Source organism: Lutjanus erythropterus, chromosome 6, assembly GCF_056507025.1.
Source record: "Lutjanus erythropterus isolate fLutEry1 chromosome 6, fLutEry1.hap2, whole genome shotgun sequence".
In the NCBI taxonomy this organism is placed as follows: Eukaryota; Metazoa; Chordata; class Actinopteri; order Lutjaniformes; family Lutjanidae; genus Lutjanus; species Lutjanus erythropterus.
In genome coordinates, this window is record NC_139322.1 from 10587126 (window position 1) to 10606895 (window position 19770).

The 19770-nt window shown below is 38.7% G+C and overlaps 1 protein-coding gene across 1 annotated transcript; it reads left to right on the forward strand.

Moving 5' to 3' along the window:
* The first annotated feature begins 1811 nt into the window (after nucleotides 1-1811).
* LOC146324903 (matrix remodeling-associated protein 8-like) lies at nucleotides 1812-18954 on the forward strand. The gene is made up of 10 exons (XM_084720542.1): nucleotides 1812-1943; nucleotides 8239-8265; nucleotides 9183-9491; nucleotides 9590-9691; nucleotides 10528-10989; nucleotides 16727-16885; nucleotides 16998-17028; nucleotides 17129-17208; nucleotides 18116-18169; nucleotides 18295-18954. Exons 1-10 carry the CDS (start codon nucleotides 1928-1930, stop codon nucleotides 18318-18320), a joined length of 1266 nt encoding a protein of 421 aa, XP_084576668.1. The 5' UTR covers nucleotides 1812-1927; the 3' UTR covers nucleotides 18321-18954.
* The last annotated feature ends 816 nt before the right edge of the window (nucleotides 18955-19770 follow it).

Genomic DNA, 19770 nt, shown 5'->3' on the forward strand with positions numbered 1-19770 from the left:
AATACTCCACTACAAGTACAAGTTCTGCATTCAAAACTTTACTTGAGGAAAAGTATGTCAGTGTCATCAGCAAATTTATAGTATCAAAATCAAATTGTGCAGTAAAATGGTCTCGGTCAGTGTGTTAACATTATACATGATGTTTTTTCATCATTATTAATGTGTATGTTTTATTTTACTGCTGTAGATGTTTTAAGGTTGAGCTACTTTTAACAACTTTATATACTGTTGGGTAGTTTCATCTACAGCAATGCATCATGGTCTATAAAAACATCAAATGTATCATCGATGTCCTGTGAGAATCACACATCTCTAAAAAGTCAACTTGTCATGAAAAACAGCCCAGTTTTCAGCTTGGTGATGATGCTTTTTAAAGCAAAAGCAAGATGTTTTTTAAATTGTTTATTTAGGTTAAGAAGAGGGAGAATTTTCTCAACCCACAAAGGAACACTTCACCCTCACCAGCTCTGAGACAAGTGTAGTGGAGTAAAAAGTATGACATATGCCTCTGAGATGTAGAGGAGTAGAAGTAGAAAGTTGCATAAAATGGAAATACTCAAGTAAACTGCAAGTACCTCAAATTTGTAGGATGGACTGGGGTTGCAAGGTTAGTGTGTCTAGCTAGCATGGCTGTCATGGATGAGCAGGGATGCCAAAACAGACCACACAAAAGTATTTTGCAACATAAATGAGTCATTGTTGCAGTTTTGTACAATAAATACATGTTTAATAAAAGCCTTGCATTGCAGATTGTTCAACTCTTCCAATCTATAAGGGCTTTTACACTGCACTTAGCCCAGGGGTAAGGGAGCTGTTAGCCCGAGGCTAAGAAAACTCTCATACTGGCACAATGGGCTAACCTTCACTTTAGCCTAAAGCTTGTTAGCCCTGAGTTTGAGGGTGGTTATCCCATGAAAACTGACTAAACCCAGGGATAAAAAGTGCCAGTGTGAAACAGGGCTAAAAGAAAGGAGTAATCACAGAACAGTCTAAAATGTGCACATCAGCTGATGTACCAACAGACACGTAACTGAGGGCTGGTAGAATCACATAGCCCTGTGCTTAGCTTAACCGTGGCTTAAAAATAAGTGTGTGAAAAGGGGCTAAGTTAGCCCTTCTTAACTCTTAGCCCAAGGTTAAAGAATATGCAGCGTGAAAAGCCCTGTGGAGATTGACTAGCATCTGTAACATCTGCACAGTGGCTCAAGGTAGGCCTATGTTCCACACATGAACAAATGAAAAAGTTACTAAATCAAATGTGTATTTTTACAACACTAGCTTATTAAAATGAAAACCAAAAGTTAATTTGTGGAATTTAATGTATTTTTAACATGTTGCAGCTGCCTCTTAATCATGTTAACTGTTCTAAGGGTTTGGGGTCTGTTGCAAAGTTTGACTTCTTCCATTCTGATAAATGCTGTGAATGATATGTCACGTGCAACTTTTTTTTAAATGGTAAGAGTAATAAGCAGACACATGTAAGTTTAATATATCAATATTTGGTTGGTCTAGTCCAAACAGTGTCTGCTTAACTGAGAGAACTGTGAAAAGTGTTGCAACCATCCCCAGTCTCCCCTCACCTGAGTGCAGTGCTTGAATAATTGTACTCAGTTACATTCCACTGATACTTTCAGTGCTTTTTTTTTTTTTTTTTTTTCATATGTTAGTGTTTATATTATTCTGCTCTGCACATGTTTTTCGTGAAGTCTGCAGCAGCAGAGCTCAGTGTTGGGTTTCATCTTGTGTCGGAGGCGGAGCGTGTGGAGGCTCCAGTCTGCAGGAATACAACAAAACACAGCTGAGCCGCTGCTGCCGCTGCTCGCTGAACTTGAAGACTTTCTTTTGTTTTATCAGTTGATGCTCACTCCTCCACCTCAGCCAGGCTTTCACCTCCGCTGCCCGCGCTGTGAAGAAGAAGCACCTCGATATGACTCTGCTTCACAGTAAGTTTTTCACTTGTTCTGCTTTTTAAAAGTGAAAAATAACCTGAGAAAAGTTTTTTTTTTTTTGTTGTTGCCATAATTAGATCCAGGTTAGAATCACCCGTCGGGAACAAAAGCAGAAAGCTGCTCAGTTCTCATGTCTGCTCTGTTCACATGTAAACATCTCATTTAAAAACACATTTTCAATATTTTTTTTTCTCCAAAATGTCTTTGCAATGAAAGCTGTAATATTGACATTCATTATTAATATTTTTAAATGCTTTTTTTAAACTCTTTAAAATTTAATTTTATGTTTGTATAGTGGCTTATTTATTAACAATCCACATGACGAACTTTTGAAACTAGTTTTATCTTGCTCAATTTATGCATATTTATTCATTTATAGCCCTTTTGTTGACCAGTAGGGGAGACCGGGGATTGTAGTAACATTTTTTTGTTTGAGCATCAGTAACTCAGTGGTTGTTCATGCTAGATCTCTCAAACTTAGACAGATGGTACCCATATGTGTTTACTACAAATAAACAAATTTGGACTTCGTCTACACAATCACAGATTATGTAGTACTGGGGTGAGTTTGGTGATTTAAGACTGAGACTATCTAATTTCTGAAAAATCCTTGGTGAATAATAAAGAATAAACAGTTTTGAAAAAAGTGAACAATTCAAAGTGATAAAGACAGTATGTATGTGTGCATGGACTGGGATGAGAGTGCACGTATAACATGAGGGTTCAATGACAGTCATAGTTGTGGCATGTGTAGATGGCTGCCCTGGAGTGCAGGCTTTGTGGGCCCAGAACAGACAATGTACACACTTTTATGTGATAAAATTTTTCCTCTTTTCAACAATTAACATTATATGTTGCAAACTAACCCAGTGGTACAACATTCTCAGGTCTCCCCTATGCATAGTATTTTTTTTCATGTTTTTATTGGCTTACTGTATTTATTGTTTATCTATGTGTCCATCTATTCTCCTTGCATCTTAAATTAGTTGTTTCCTGTTCAAGTGATGTTGTCCAATATTACATTAGTAGAAATTCTTTTGTCTTTCAGCAGCTTTTATTTTGAAATATTCTGAGTTCTGAAAATGAAGAGTATGGATCTTCATGGACTTGAAAGTGAAACAGAGTACTGCACGGCTTTGACTGAGGCCTCAGCCTGTTTACGTTGTGTGTATGTGGGATTTTTTATGGCTTGAGCCCAATGTGTTTCTAGTTAACTGCGGTCTGAGTCGAGGAGTCAGCACAATCCAGCAGCCAGTCATTATATGTGTCAGTAATGAGTGTTTCACCACGAGTGGGCTGTTGGAGTCGTGGAGGAGGGGGATTACCACGCCAACCACCTTTATGACTGGCTCTGTCTTAATGAACGGCCACCAACAACAGGGCATGGAAAAGATTAGAATTGTTGTTTTGAACAAAATAAGCTTGTAAACATGTAGCTACTCATTTATTGAAGACAGAAAATGACAAGGTCACAATTCGGTAACATGTTTGTGTTCTGTGAAGCGACAGTGGGCAGTCCGCTTTGTTCACAGAGAGGGATTTTATAGAGAAAGGTGCCCACACACACAGATGATGCTCCTGCTTTACTTCTGTTAAGTTACATTTAGAGCTATAATGTTTAGCCATAATCAGATGTACATAAAACATGATGAACAAACTATAGTTTAGTTAAGATTGATGATGGAATGTAACAAGGTAAATTTACTCTAATCTACTTAAGTACCATTTTTTGATTGAGTATTTCCATTTTCTGCCACTTTCCATCATGTCTACTACACAGCATCTCTTATTTATGTTTATCTCACAGCATTAGATGCAATTTATTTTACAAATTAAGATATTTGCAGCTGAAATGATCAGTCAGTCAATTCATTGATAAAAAAGTAATCAGCAATCGGTTTTTGATAACACACATTTCATGGTTCCAGCAATGGAATTAACCAAATACAGCTACTTAAATACTTTTATTATTATTATTTTACAATCATGATTGAGTACTGACTACAATTTGAATTAATATCCAAACCTTTCATCTGCATTTTTGTAGCCAATAAGGCTATCTGATCACAGGTGAGCCAATGAAAACAGAACAGAGAACAGAGCAGGAGTTTGGAGTAATTTAGGCTGAAGATTAAAAGAAACAGAAACCTCTTTCGATCGCTGGCCCGCTATATGCTTCACCTTAAAGTACCTAGTACTCTAGAGTAGTTTTTAAGAGGAATACTTTGTACTTTTAGTACAGTATTTTAGTAATTATTTTGTAGCACCAGTAGATTAACTTGTAATTGAGTAATATTTCAGTAATATAACAGTTCTTGTACTTGAGTACAGATTTTCAGTACTCTTTGTTGTTTTTCCCAGGGCTGGTCCAAGCCTTTATGGACCCCTGAGCAAAATTTGGGGGCCCCACACCATCTTAGTGCCATCAGCACTATTGACTATTGTTAATGCTGTTCATTTGCACACATACCACAAATCTAACACACCCAGTATCAATTGTATTAGTTGTAACTGTGTTGTTTACATCATATTAATGTGAGTCTGGCTTGTTTTTGCTCTTCATTTTAAAAAGGAGGCAAACTCACAAGACAGCTCTGGTCTGGTGTTCATTTACACTTTAATATTCAAAGTAATAGGACTTAACTGTGTGCATGAAGCAGCTGGAATTTATTAAACCAGTTGTATTATATAACCAGCCTGTTAACATAATATTGTGTTTTTGTATGATTATCATTGATAATAACATATCACACACACACACACACACACACACACACACACACACACACACACACACACACAAACAATTTCATGCTCTCTGGGGGCCGTCTGATGCCACAGAGGCCCTAAGCAGGCTCTTAGTTTGCTTATGCCACAGGCTACCTCTGACTTTTGCTTCTATTGTAATAGTTATAATGTTTTTTATAATAATTTTGAGGTCTGGACTTTTGGTTGGACAAAACAAACGCTGTGAATGCGTCACTCTGGGCTCTGCGTAATTGTATCTGTATTTCTCATTATTTTCAGAATTTTTTCAAACCAAACAATCAAGCGATTAATGTAGAAAATAACCAACAGATAAATCCGTAAATCCTGCTTTTAATTAATTAACTTGTTTAATAAAACTTAGATTAATTTAATGAGAAAAGATTAGTTAATCCCACTTAAGTCCTGTATTATTTTTTAGTTTCATTGAGTACTTTTTCTTTTAATATTTATAAGTAAATTGCATAATTACATAAAGTAACATTTTCAGTGCAAGACTTTTTCTTGTAACAGAGTATTTTTACAGTACAGAGGTCTATCATCAGTTACATGAAGATAAATACAAACATTTGCAATAATAAACTCTGATATCCATACACATCAAACATAAATCTGTAGAAGGCAATACACATAAAAACTTATTCAACAAGTTTCAAACTCACTGGGAAGTGTTATATAATGATGGTTTATCATTACACAATGTTAAGTACTTGCAATGACTAAAAATACAGTTCTAGTAAATCTCGTCTGCCATTTAATGTCCACTTGAGTGTCTCCACAGACGAGTCAGTCGGCTCCTCGGGCCTCTGAATGTATCATTGTATGTTTAGCTGAGTCTGCAGCCGGACACATTTGTTTAGTTTATACTCATCCTGTGACGAGGCTGTGAGTAAACTTCACACACCCTCAACATCCATGAATCACAGAAATTATGCTGAGTAAATACATACTTTATGTTTGACTTCAATATATAAAACCTGTCTTTGTTTTGCCCTGGGGATGCATTGTGTTAAGTGATTCTGCATGTGATTCCCGGGGTTACAAATGACAACAGTGATTTTGCAGGTCATTTGGTAAATGCCTGTTATTATAGCCAGTAACTCAATAGCACATTGTTAAGTGTTTAGTGTTAAACCAGCCTCGTGAGTCACCAGCCTGCGTGTGTCTGGAGGAGAGATGAGAGAAAATTACAGAGGCCGGGGCACTTTGTTTTACCTTCTGCAGGAAAGTTTATACCCTTCAGTAGAAAACCCACCAAAGTTTTCCAGCATGAGGTCTCCTCTCTGATGCCAGTGTGTGTGCTGAAATCATTTTGCACAGCTTGAAAGATTATTATTTTATGGAATCACTGCATGCTCTGCTGGGTTCAGATCACTGCATAAAAGCACAGTAGTGGCGCTGTGGTGAAGATTGTCTGGATGTGGTGAAATGAAAACACTCTGCACGTGACTGTTACCTGTGCTCACACATGAAGTAAATCAACCACATGCTGCCATGATGAGCAAAACATCTGGATGGAGAAGGTCCATTTTTGGTCTCACAACCTGCATCAGACTTTGTGCAGCTTGCTTTTGGGTTTTAAGTCGTCACTGACCGTGCGAAAAATAAACTTTATCGAGCTGTTTGTTATTTGCTGCTTTTAGTCCGTGGCGGAGGAAGTATTCAGATCTTTAACTTAAAAAGAGTACTGAAGCGTCTTTCTAGCCGAGTGGTTACAGTGCATGCCATGTAACCACAATGTCGCCGATTTGATTGTAGTTGGTGACCTTTGTTGCATGTCTTATCCCCTCCACTCCCCCCATTTCCTGTTTCCACTCTTCACTGTCCAATAAAGGCAAAACTGCCTTCTACAAAATCTTAACAGTGACAGTACTGCAGTATAAAAATAATCCAATAAAAGTCCTGCATGGAGATGTAACTTATGTAAAAGTTTAAGATTTATTAGCAAAATGTAAGTATCAAAAGTAAAAGTGCTCATAAAAGGAAAATTGTACCTGTGTTATACTACCATATATATATTATATGACTATTTTAATATCGCTGAGGTATTTTCTCACTTTTCTCATTATCTTGCTGTGCATGGGACTTTTTTCCAACCCAGAATGTTGCTATTTGATGTCCTGGGATGCTCCGGTGCATTTACAAACAGCTCAGACAAACCCTACTGAGTTATCATTGTTTACTTGCTAGTCTAAGTTTCACTGCAGAAAAGGTTCATTAATCTCCAGATTTAAAACGTCTCTGTCCGTCCCTTGTCTTGATTAAAAATCTCTTGACCAAATACAGACTGTGCAGATCTCAGCTGCCAGGTTTTTTAACCTGACCCAACAGCCGTAACCACATCCTCATTGATGTTACTGATTACGTTCGAGGCTCCTCATGGCTTCACTTCTTGCTCTGTTTCGACCACGTAGTTCCCTATGAACCTGTGTATTCGTTTGACATCCTCGGGTGGAGGTCTTTTAACTGTTCCAGAGGCCTGGCCCACATAAAACCAGAGGGGACAGAGAATTTACAGTTTGGGCCTCAAAGCTCTGGAACGACCTGCCCGAGGAAATCAGGTTGGCTGAGTCAGTAACATCTTGATTTTCTCTGGAGGGTTTGGGGTTTTTTTGTACTTGTTTTTTTTTTTTTTTTTTTTTTTTTAAGCTTACATGACTGGAATTTGTTTTATCTCTTTTATCGTGAAATCTAAGGATTTTTATCATTTGTTTATTTTAATTTGCTGCTAGTTTGAAGCACTTTGTAGCTTTTTTTTTATTGCTAATGCATCACGGAAAGTTCAAATCTGTACTCTGTGCATTGAAAATAATCCTCTATTTATTCATAAATTTCTTTATGTGCTGAATGTATCCAAACATAACACCATGCTGAAGGCTCCGCCCCTGCAGCCTCTGGTCACTGTGCCCATTAGCAGTACAGTAAAAATACACAGGTGTTTGGTTTTGACACCGGGTAGTGTGTGACTGAAGTCTTCATCCCCTCAGGATCACGGCCTTGCAGCAGGCCAGCAGCAGCCAGGATGAATAGAGGCTCTGTATGCTTTGGCTGTGTGCGTCTCCGCTGGCCTTTCAGTAAACACACGACCAAATAGCACTGTGGGAAAAATGCATTAGAAATAGCAAATGTGCTGTAGGAAAATTTCCAATCTTTGAGAAAGTGAGAAAACACAAACAGCAAAATATTCCAGAGAATACTGTTGACATCTGGTGCATTTCTTTCTGCTGTTGTATCCCTGTGTGGAACCTTCGTCTGTGTTTTTTTTTGCCATGTCCCCATTTCTTCATTTTTCCTCTGTTATTTCAAACAGTCCTCTGACTGAACCCACATCTGCTCCAGCTCTGAAATCTTTCACTCTCGGGTCAGTTCAGGTCAAAGCTAAACTTTCGAGCTACTTCAACTTTCTGCTGAGTCTTATTATAAATATTTATGAAGCTTTCATTGTTAAACAATCTGATATCTGTAATACAGCAGCAAGTATGAATCATACAACTCTAATCACTCTTTTTTTTGTCTGTTTCAGTTCTTGTTGTGCTCTTCCTGCCAGGAGGTGAGACATTTTTGTTTCTTTATGCACTACCGTAAAGGGATAGTTCATATTTTTTTTTGTTTGTTTGGAGTTTGGAGAAGCAGCAGGAGTACTGGTGTAGGACACTAAGCAATGTACAGCTGTGGACAGGGTCAGCAGCAAATTTAAGCCACCTAAAAAAGGACCACCAAAAAAAATGTGTATCAGTTTAAGTATATGATATGTTCAGAATATTTTCAGCAGATTACCTTACTGTCAGACAGCCTTTTCCAATGGGAAACCTCCGTTATATAAACCAAAAATCACTCTCTCCATACCAACCAAACTCCATCAGCAAAATCAGCAATTTTATTTCACAGAAGACAGGAGTTGTTCCTCTACTGCTGCCTCAGTTGCTTAGTTTGTTTGTGTTATTTTGTGACTTTGGTGTCTTAAAAGGCTAGTTTGGATACACCAAACGCACCCAGTAACACTCACCACCTCACAGATTGAGAAAGAGGTAGAGCAGCAAGTAATGCATTCTGCCAGGTAAAATTACTGATTTTGCCAGTGGATTCTGGTTAGGGAAGAGAGAGCGATGTTTGGATTATATAATGATGATTTACCATTGGAAAAGTCTGTCTGATGGCAAAGTAAAGTGGTGGAAATATTCTAAATATAGCGTACACTGACTTTGACTTTGTTAGGTGGACCTTTTTTAGGTGGCTAAAATATGTTTTCCTGCTGACCCTGTCCACAGCAGAACATTGCTTAGTTTCCTCCACCTGTACTCCAAACTGGGGGACGTGTTGATCACCATCTCCTGTAGGTTATACACTGACATGCACTTAAAATAACGATCCTTTTAATGAAGGCTGGACATTTAGTAGCTCATGCTTGATGTTTTTCTTTCATCATCATTGCTGCATTAATCGTCTGTGTTTATTTCCGTGTGTCAGCATGGTGTCAGAGCAGCAGCAACAGGCTCGGCGTGGTGGTAGAGGCCAAAAATATCACCCTCCCTGCAGGGTCTAAGGCCGTTTTGCCCTGCCACAGTCCCCGCATGGTGTGGACCCGGGACAGACTGAAGGACCGCCAGAGGGTGGTGCACTGGGACGTGGTCCGCAGCAGCCCAGAATATTCAGTGGAGCGAGTCCTGGACATGTCCCCTGGAGCCCGCCAGAGGGTCTATAACAGCTTCAACAAGGGACGCGTCTCCCTCCCCGAATCTGCTTTCAATGATGGAAACTTTTCCCTCATGATCAACAGTGAGACTTTTCTATATTTCTCTGTAGCACCATGAACATTTCACTCTTTTGTGTATAATTTTGTTTTATGATTGTGTGGATGTTTATATTTTTTTCAGATGTGATCATGACTGACAAGGGAGTTTATACTTGTAATCTGCACCATCACTACTGCCAGATTCACCAGTCCATTCAAATCCAGCTTAATGTCACCAAGTCAGGTGAGGCCTCCTAACAGTAACTAAATATATTTTCTCAAGTACTTAACATAGATGTAACTTTTAGGTAACTGTACTTTTTACTCTGCTACATTTGTCTTAGAACTTAAGTTACTAGTTGCTATTCAGATTACATACCCTTCCTGTCCAGTGAAAACCATGTACCTCCACATTTACTTATTTTGAATGCAAATGTTTGTGATAAACTGAAGGATGAAGTGTTCCCTTATATGTTCTGGATCAGCTGCAAAATGTATTGTCACATTGCTGAAAACAGGACTGGTTTTCTCATGGAAATTTATCTTTTTGACATATGTGGCTCACACAGGACAGTAACACTACAAACATATGATGGTCTTTTGCTAATATGATGCATTGCTGTAAGTTAAACTGCTCAACACTCTCAAATCTGAAAATCTAGTGCAGGAAAATGCAACATATGCACGTTAATGTAACGGTAATATTGAAACATCATATTTAATTAGCAGTGTTTTCGCCAGAGGAACCTGGAACCTTTGGACGACCTCAGTGTGTTTCCACAGTAGGGACCATCATCTAAATTAAACTCCCTGCTTGAGGGGGTCGTACAGGGCCTTTAGGGGAGGGCCTTCAAGTTCTTGGTTAGGGTGGATTACATTATATTATATTTTACTGCATACTTAAGTAAAAGTATGTAAAAATTTTCCTAAAGTACCAAAAGTAAAAGTACTTCAGTAAAGTTCTAAATCCTGGAGTGTTTTCACTGAAGTACTGAAGTAAAGGATCTGAACACCACTGCCTGAGTCATGATGCATGAAACTGATTAAATAGTCATTTATTTTGCACTCATATGTTTCCAGCTCGGAAAGAGAGACGTTACTGGGATGGAGAGAAGACTGTGTTCGTGGTCTTGTTGGGCAGCTCAGTGGTGTTGCCTTGCGTGAACCGGCGCCCCCTGTGGAGAGAGGGTGTCCAGGAGGACCAGCAGCAGGTGGCTCACTGGGACTTCCAGGCTCCCGGGGTGCGTCCTGACCGGGCAGACCGCCTGGTGGACCTGTATGCCTCTGGAGAGCGCCGGGATTATGGGCCGCTCTTCGCCCAGAGCAAGATGAGTGTGGCGGAGGACGCTTTTACTTTAGGGGACTTCTCACTGTCCATTTCTGACTTGAGGCCTGTTGATAAAGGCCTGTACTCCTGCCACCTGCACCACCACTACTGCGGCCTGCAGGAGAGACGCATCTTCAGGCTCACTGTGTTACCTTCACTTCCGTCCGCCCCCACTACTGCACCGAAGGTTTTCCAGAATGACGTGCCAGAGCCAAGTAAGCCACTAGTTCTGGACTAAATTACCTGTTTAAGCTGTCGTAGCTCAAAGCAACATGCACAGACTTATCTTAAAAAGTCGTAGATTTACTCTGTTCTTGAATAAATTAAGCTAATCACAAGAGGGACGATTAGAGCTACTCTAGGACTAAATTGAAGCTTAAACTAATCCTTCAAAGACGCAGGTTTAACTTCTGCTTGGTCCTATTTGTGAGGGACCATGGACTATTTGGAATATTCAAATCACTTTCAACTTTTTACCATGGAGAGCCAAAACTGAAACTTAATGGTGGGTCATGAGCCAAAAACACACATCTATTTTAATATGTTGTAGTGTTAAGATGCAAAATGGTGCTCCCAAATTAGAATGACTTTCTGTGTGTATGGGGCCACGCTGTACCAGGCTGAGCTACCAGGGCACCCCTTAAAGAGCATTTTTACCTCATAAAAATAAAATGGCTTAGATTACGATTCAGATTATATATATATTTTTTTAATTAGTTCCATTTTTTTAGGTAGACGCATCTAGTGGGCTAAATGGAGCTACGGAGGCCAGACAAGTACTTTCTGTATACTGTATATTTTTACCCGAATTGTTTTAGCAGCACTTTTTCATATTCACTTAAGTTTTTTGAGCAAATTGCTGTGGTTTGTCTCAACATTTATACCAGTCATGGTGTTTTCTATTCCATTACAGGGTTTTAGTTATTTGCCTTATTCCAGGACACATGTTCAGGAAAGCTACTTAAATGTCCTCGTTTAACTGGTGCAGATTCAGGTCTACTCCTGGATTAATCTGAGCTCTGTCCCTGAAACCGGCCCCAAGAGAAATATCAAACTTTGTTTTTCCAGACTCTAGTAATGGTTAATGTTTTTCCCCATATGGTTTCTTGGTAAATTGTACAGAGTGACAACACAGGCCTGGGTTTTTTTGTTGTATTTATAGGCATAGTTGGTCAGTTGAATCAGTTCTTCTTCTTGCCAATTTTCTTCTCAGACCTCTGTTTTTATGTTTGAGCTGCAGAGGGAGGAGGTAGAAGGAATGTAGGCGTTAGTTGAGAGAGGAAGAACTAAATAACGAAAAGACAGAAGAAATGAGAGATGAAAGAGGAACTTGACAAAACTTCTTTTATTAAAGAACTGAGGAAACTGTCAAAATAACAGACTCAGGTGTGCGTAAATAGAATGAGAAAACCAATCAAAAACACACAAAAACCGTAAGACAACATTTCACAGATCAAAAAGAAAGGAACACTTCTCCGGTCTCCTCAACAGAGCACAAACCTCCTCCAATGCCCACACCACTCTGAAAGTATTGAGATTATTCACTGTTCACTGTTGTTTAGGACCACATATTAATCAGTCAAAGAAAGAAAGAAAGAAAGGAAAAAAGCAGACCCTTGCCAGTTGTTGACTGTCAAGTCAGCATTGCAACTGCAAGAAAATGCGTATTTTTTTGAGTCGACTATTCACGGCTCTGTCTTGAGAAGCTGTCTACGGTAAACAACATTAAATTGGCTGCAACGGAAGTGGTCTTATTTTCCTTCGCTGCTTTTTTCATTTACAGCTGGAGACATTTAAACTGCGCTGAGCAGAGGAGTCAGCTCAGCCAGCCAGTAATTTTGGGAGTGGAGGGTCATATCTTGTGTGGTTTTTTTTCCTTCATTTGACCCCATTTTCCAAAAACCACGTGTCTAGACTGGCCACGCTGTATCTCGAGTTGTGTTTATTCTTCTTTTCTCTCAGCCTGCTCTTTTTCTCCGCCGATGTGAATCGGCCTCTGGTAGAGAAGGCGTGTTTATCAGCAGTTACGAGGATGTCTGATACATCTGTTCAACATCTGGGCCAGCTGTGACATGAAAGAGCAAAGCGAGGGGAGGGGGTGAAGGTATGTGTTAAGACTATAGATCCTCCTCCCCTTTAAAAAACTGACGGCCCATTTATTAGCTCCATAAGTGTGCACATGTGGATATATGGCATCCTGCCTGCGTTCTCCTCTAGGAATTCACCTCTTCTTCATGCTCTGCTGCTTTTAAAGTCTGTTAGATTAGATTTAAACCAAGATGTTTGTGCTCACGCAGGCGCCAGCAATCATCTGAAATTACACATCATGAGAGCTTTTCGCTCTAATGCTGTAATTATTTATGGCAAGAATGCACAGAAGATTATTTCTTTGTAATCATGAAGGAGGCGTTTAGTGAGCTGTCAGCAGTTCAGCAAAAATCTTTATCTTTGAAAATGAAGATGCTTTCCTTCAGTTCATTGACTTGCAAATGATGCACATCCCACAGGAACAAAAACACAGGGTTAAACTCTGCGCGGCATATGTGAAATAGCCATCAGCACGAACACACTTGTCAGATCTGTCAGGAAAATGGAAATAGGCCGCTGCTGGGACCCGGCTGCAGCTCTGGTTGTGACAGTCGAGCTCTAGAGACAACGACCTTGGACAAGTCTTTGCAGTTTCATGCACATTAGGCACATTAAACAATGACAGGTGATAATTGCCAACTGGGCTCCCACGACGAACAAAGTGATTAAGTCAGGATAAATTTAATAAATAATTTTCTTCATGATTGGCTGGTTTTGAAAGCATGATCAGAGGTGGTACATTGCATGTTTTCCTCATTAGTCCCTCAGCAGTGCCTAGTTTTACTAGTGTCCAACTTAGCTGCTTTAATGAGAGACCACAGACAAACGCTATATTTAAGAGAAGTATTCAAGAGGAAAAGACTGGATGTCTCTCATGATCCATTTTTTTTCTGTGATCGGGCTTCTGTGATCAGGCTGCGTTTAATTTTAGGGAGAAATTTTTGATTGATTAAATAGCAACACATTTTTTTTTCAAGAGCGTTGTAAGCACGCAGTGAAAGGTTATTCTGCAGAAGTATCCGTGGTACAGTACACTGTCCTGCAGGCCTATCCTGGTACTTTTTTGGAAGGGCTAGATTTGGGGAAAAGTAAAGTGCCAAGGAGTTTAGCTACATTTATGTCTGACCTATAAAGTCAGGAGTTTAAATGTGTAAAAAAAAGACAAAAAGAAATGCACATTTATATTTTTTCCCTCCACTTTATTAGTTTTCCTAATTGGAAAAGAAGCCTGCAAAAGAAGAAAATACAGGGGGAAAAAACATTACACTTTTGTAATCCTAGATTAGAAGGAGCCTGTTGTTTTGACAAACACAATGTTGCATTTCACAGCTTTTTTCATTCAGTCTGACTCTCCTTAAGTTCCTCTGCCTAATGAGTTTTTATTATTATTATTATTATTATTATTATTATTATTATTATTATTATTATTATTATTATTATTATTTAGTGTCTATGTGTTTATCAACAGACTGGGAAAATTAGCCCACAAATAAAACGATCTTCTAATAAACAACGTAAACGCCATAAACTTATGAATGTTTGCAGGTTATTTAAATAAAATCACAATGATGAACTTTTTTCATATTTATAAATGATCAAAAAGCCAGATTGAGGTTGTTAAATGACCAGATTTGGTCCACAGGCCGCCTACTGAATAGATCTGCTGTACTGTATCATCCTGTTTATAACAGACGTAACACAAGCCTGCATGTATTTTCTGTGCTTGTCGTTTTTTAATAATAGCTGTCAACTACAAACCAGTTGTGGATAAAGTACTGAAAATCTATACTCTAACAAAAGTACAATTACTAATTGAGAAAGCAGCTCATGAATAAGTTAAAAAAGATACATGGTAAAAAAAAATGCTCAGAGTACTAATTACTTTCCATTTGAATATTTTTTAATATTTTTGGGTGTACTGTAGGAGCTGTCCACACAAATGTCCCCTGTGCTGACTGCAATGTAAAATAAGGTAGACTGGGCAGCGGAGTGTAACGGTTGACATTTCACTTGGGTTGTGCTCGTGTTGCTCAACACAGGGAGCTGCTCATGATAGCGGCTTTGAATCAGATATCAGAGATTTACTCGCTTTTAACTATGCATAGCCACGCACATCATGGATGCCTCATGTGTTCTGCATGTATTCGCAGCGCTGGTTGTGCACATCCTCAGAAACATTGAACCACTGCAGTTGAACCATTTTATTTGAATGCTCCATATTTTACCTTAGCTTCATTCAGTATTTTGCACCTTAGTATTTTACAGTAGAACGGTTACTGTGGTCAAAAATACATGAAATCAGAATTTCCCTTTTTATCTCATAGATAATAACATTTGATATTTGAATGATAAATTAGCTGTCAAAATGGAAATGTCTACATTTTTCATTTCAGAAATCTGGTCATCTTAGTGTGGAACTTAACATTACATCGGGTTAAGTGCTTTAGAAAGCAGCTGACTGAAGGTAATGTTAGTAACATGAAAAATCAGCATAGCTAATGTAAGCTAGCTAACTACATTGTCACCTTCAGTATGTTCAGCTTGCTTCAGTTCAGTTTTTATTTGTAAAGCACCAAAATCTGTGCATAGGGCAGGTCCAGACTGCACTCTTTATAAACCCCATGGTTCCCACCACGCAAACACTGAGATGATTGTGGTGGGGAAAAACTTCCTTTTAACAGGCATGAACCAGACTCTTTTTCTTTTTTTTCTTCCCCCTCCAACTCAGCCACACACGCGCGTGCGCACACACACACACACACACACACACACACACACACACACACACACACACACACACACACACACACACACACACACACACACACACACACAATCCTCACATTTACAGCAGGCCAGCGTTAACAAGGTATAAATGTCAAACGTAGGGAAGTAAAAGTTGTTCAAAAATATACCTGAGAAAAGAGAAGTACACCGCACAAAATGTTGTTGCTTAAAAAAATACTTATTTAACTCATGTGCATTACTTGTACCTTGTTACTATAAAGTGTCCACAGCCTGTCGGGGTCAGTGTGAGACTGTGAGCTGCCTGCTGTGGAGTGAGATCTGCATTTAGACTGACCTGTCAGACCGCAGAGTTCACTGATGAGCTCTGCTGCTGAAGGTGTCACAGATTTATTTTCCATACATGCAGAAACTAGACTTCTGTGTTTGTGAGAAGACGTGAAAAAAAAAAAAAAAAGCCTAAATGGAAAACTAATGTAGACATGCAGACAGACCACATAACAGGATCACACTTCTCCTCCTCTTTTCTGGTCAGCCTGTGTTTTTCTGAGAAGAAAAAAACATAACAGCTGCATGACATCAGGTCTGGAAGTCATTACCACCAAACAGACATTTGGACGTTTAACTCCTGCTTTTCCTCCGCCTGTCTCTGAAGGAGCCTCGGGGGAAATATAGACTTTTAGTTATGTACAAATGCATTTCAGTTTGATCCTTGTTTATTGACTTTAAGTTAATCCAATGTCATAAACAATCCAGTAAGTCAGAACATGATAATACAGAGCGCCTTGGGAGCTGAATGGTTACAGTGCATGCCATGAAACCTCAACGTCGCCAGTTCAACTCCAGCCAGGGACCTTTGTCATTTCCCCCTCTCTCCCCCTATTTCCTGTCTGCCTCTTCACCTCCAGTGCTCTCAAATAAAGGCAAAAAATGCTCCAAAACTACTTTAAAACAAAAGAATACTACAATATATCCCATTGTTGATTTATTTTAAGTGTGTTGAGTTTTCTTGATATTCAGCATGTAGAATAATTAGTATTTCTCCAATAGTCATGTATGTAGAATTGCAGTTTATTATAGGACACGTTTGATTTTTTTCCATTTGATTTTTCCCTTTAGGGACTGAAGAGGTGGAGAGCTCACGTGTTGTGACCGTCATCCTCCCGGAGCATCGGGGTTATTTCGTGCAGCATTTGGGCTATTTTCTGGCAACTTTCTTACTGCTGGCGTTCATTGTCATCGCTGTCATTGTGCTGACTCGGCGACGCAAAAAGAGAGGTATTGTGTGTGCACTTAACACTCTCCTCATTCTCATCATGTATCTGATAACCAGCTTGTAGTTGATAATTATAAAATATAGAGAGTCTTGAAATTGTGTGTTTTTTTTCAGGGCTGGAGTATGAGCTGCGTACATCTGAGCGGTAAGACATTTTTATGCGATAAATTGTGGGGTTTTTTTGTTGTTGTTTTTTTTTTTAATTGAATGCAGCTTTAAGCAGAACGATATTTATTTCTCTGCAGGGGAAATATGATCAGTGGAGGTGAAATGCCATTAGAATGCACAGAGCTGAAGGCCTGTAACCAAGAGCCTCTGAATTCAGGTACAGTAAACCTCACACACATGCAGCAGTGCCTACTTTAAAGGGACAGTTTACATCTAAATTAGAAAATACACAGTTTCTTACCTGTAGTGCCATTTATCCATCTACATAGTTTTGGTGAGAATTGCAGGGTTTAGAGATATTGGCTGTAGAGAAGTCTGCATTTTCTTATTTAATCAATTTAATCAGGCATGCAAACTTGTCACCTTTAGGTGAAATTTTCTGTTTTGTAACCAGAATACCAAGGTACTGAGGTCACATAGGTGATTGTTGCAGATCTAATGAGACAGATCAGATACATTTACAAGGGATTTTGCTAGTTTTGCTTATTTTAGATGGCTTGTCTCTTTCCAGAAAACATGACCCAGTCACTCAAGATAATCCACCACCAACCGTATCATTGCACCAGCTAGCTCAGTGGTGCTAATGTTACAAATCACGCCATTAATATTTACTTCCCATGCTGAGGCATGAGCTTTTCATCCATGAGTAGATGCACGCTTCCTTCTGCGTGGTGACGTGGTTGGCTGGTTGATAGGAAGAAAATAGTTCCCAAATAAAACTCCTCATCACAAGGTCTGTGGAGTATCTTGAGTATCGGAGACATAGCTGTTGAGTTTAAAATGTATTTTTTGGCGCTTTGAGCACCACGAACTGAATTTCATCTAGCTCCATTTAGAGGCGCACAGTTCATCAAAATATCGAAAATGGAATATGACCAAGTGAAATATTCAAATCACAGAAGCTGCAATTTTTTGATAAAGGAAAAATGTATGACAAAACAGCAAGAAAATGAAGTGAACTGTAGCGCTGCAGAGATGTCCTGGCTTACAAATGTTGTTCTCCAGATGTAAGAAACTTTTTTTCTTTTCTTTCTCATAACCTGTATATCTACTGCAATCCACAGACTACAAAAACAACCTACTGAAAGAGAGAGGAATGGCCAAAGACTGCAATATGGGTGAGTAGTTGTTGTGCAGAGTTGTATTTCAGTAAATAAACAACCAGCAGTAACATCCTGGCAGCCTCAGACCAGAGACATGACAGTTTATTGATATGATGTCCCTCTCCCACCTCCTCATTCAGACTTTGATGGGAAGCTGTGGAAGTGAGTGCAATATTTCTGAGATGCTGCTGGCAGGTCCAGAGCAAACACCGGATGAGTAAAGGAACGTTGGAGAAAAGGGGAAAAAAAAAAAAAAACAGGAGAGGACAGGAGGAATGCTCCCTCTGCTGTAACTCTAGCACACTAAGCTTTGTTCACTAAAAGCCACCGTAATTTTTTACATTATTATTTTTTATATTACTTGCATTTTCCACCAGCTGTCATAACAATATGTTAAACATGTATTTGATCCTTACTATTTGCATTAATTGGTTGACTTATGTTGAATATTAGATGTTTTTTTTAATCATCCTTTTTATTTTTTAACAAAAGTGCATGCTGTTTTTTAAAGTATGTTTCATGTGTACTTTGCATGCTTACAGAGCTGCAAGCTCACAGCTCTTTTCTATTGTTGAAATTTGATCATTTTCTTTTTTTTTTTTTTTTTGCACAAATGCTGCTGTAACATCATTTGTAAAGATATTTCATCATGTTTTAATGGTAAATTTACTGTATCTAGACAGTTTCAGACAGGGTTTGGAAACAAATGCCACGCATCTTTAGCTATAGACAGTATGACATTTTAAACAGATTACGGTACTTTACTTTTTTACAACACTCAAGTCGGCTGAAAAAAGGTTAAATCTAAACTTTTTTTTCTAGATTTTATGTATTTTTTAAACACAAAACTGTCAGACTTAAATTCCTTTCCAAATAATGCTTTTTCCCAAATGGATATGCAAATGTATGCGATATCCTCTTGGAATAGATCTGTTTATTGATAACTTATCATGAAAAAAATTGCAGAACGATGGACTAAAGGCTCAGTCAACTGATACTCAGGAAAAGAAAAATCTTTTAGCCATTTATTTGGTTTTTAATGGGCTGTGCAGTACCTGTTTGCATCAAGCATGTACAATGTACCCTGGTTTATAAAACACTGAATTTTCATTAGTAAATCTGCTGGTCAATGATGTGTTATAAAACTGTGTGCAGAAGAGAGGAGTGTCTACTGTCTCACTAATGCTAAAACTGTAATGCTAACCCCTTTTGTTTCTTTTTCTTTTCTTTGTCTCTTGCTCACTTGCGCACACTCTAGTGTTGGTCTCTTCTTGGAAAATATTTCTTCCAATAAAGATTCACAACAGTGGCCGCAGACTCATCAATCATATATGTTCTAGTTATTATAGGGGCAGCTCCACGGACTTTAACCCTCATATTGGGTGTTTGGATGAATAGAGAATTATAATATGAATTTATAATGTATCTGTAGCCTGTGGAGGTAAGTAAGTTTGAGTAAACTAACATTGTTTTCTTAAATTTGTGGTGAGCCAGAGGGACTACAGACTCTGGTTTGATAGGCAATAACGTCATGTTCTTAGTGTAATAAAGTTTTATTAATTTAATTGTAACCAGCTGTGCAGTACAAGGGTTCCACCTATTTTCACTCCTGGGTT

Bases quoted from the DNA above. Each gene is read 5' to 3' on its own strand.
- LOC146324903 (XM_084720542.1), top strand. The intron at 9,692-10,527 runs GTGAGGCCTCCT...ATATGTTTCCAG, and splicing joins GCTTAATGTCACCAAGTCAG to CTCGGAAAGAGAGACGTTAC. The intron at 18,170-18,294 runs GTGAGTAGTTGT...CTCCTCATTCAG, and splicing joins GGCCAAAGACTGCAATATGG to ACTTTGATGGGAAGCTGTGG.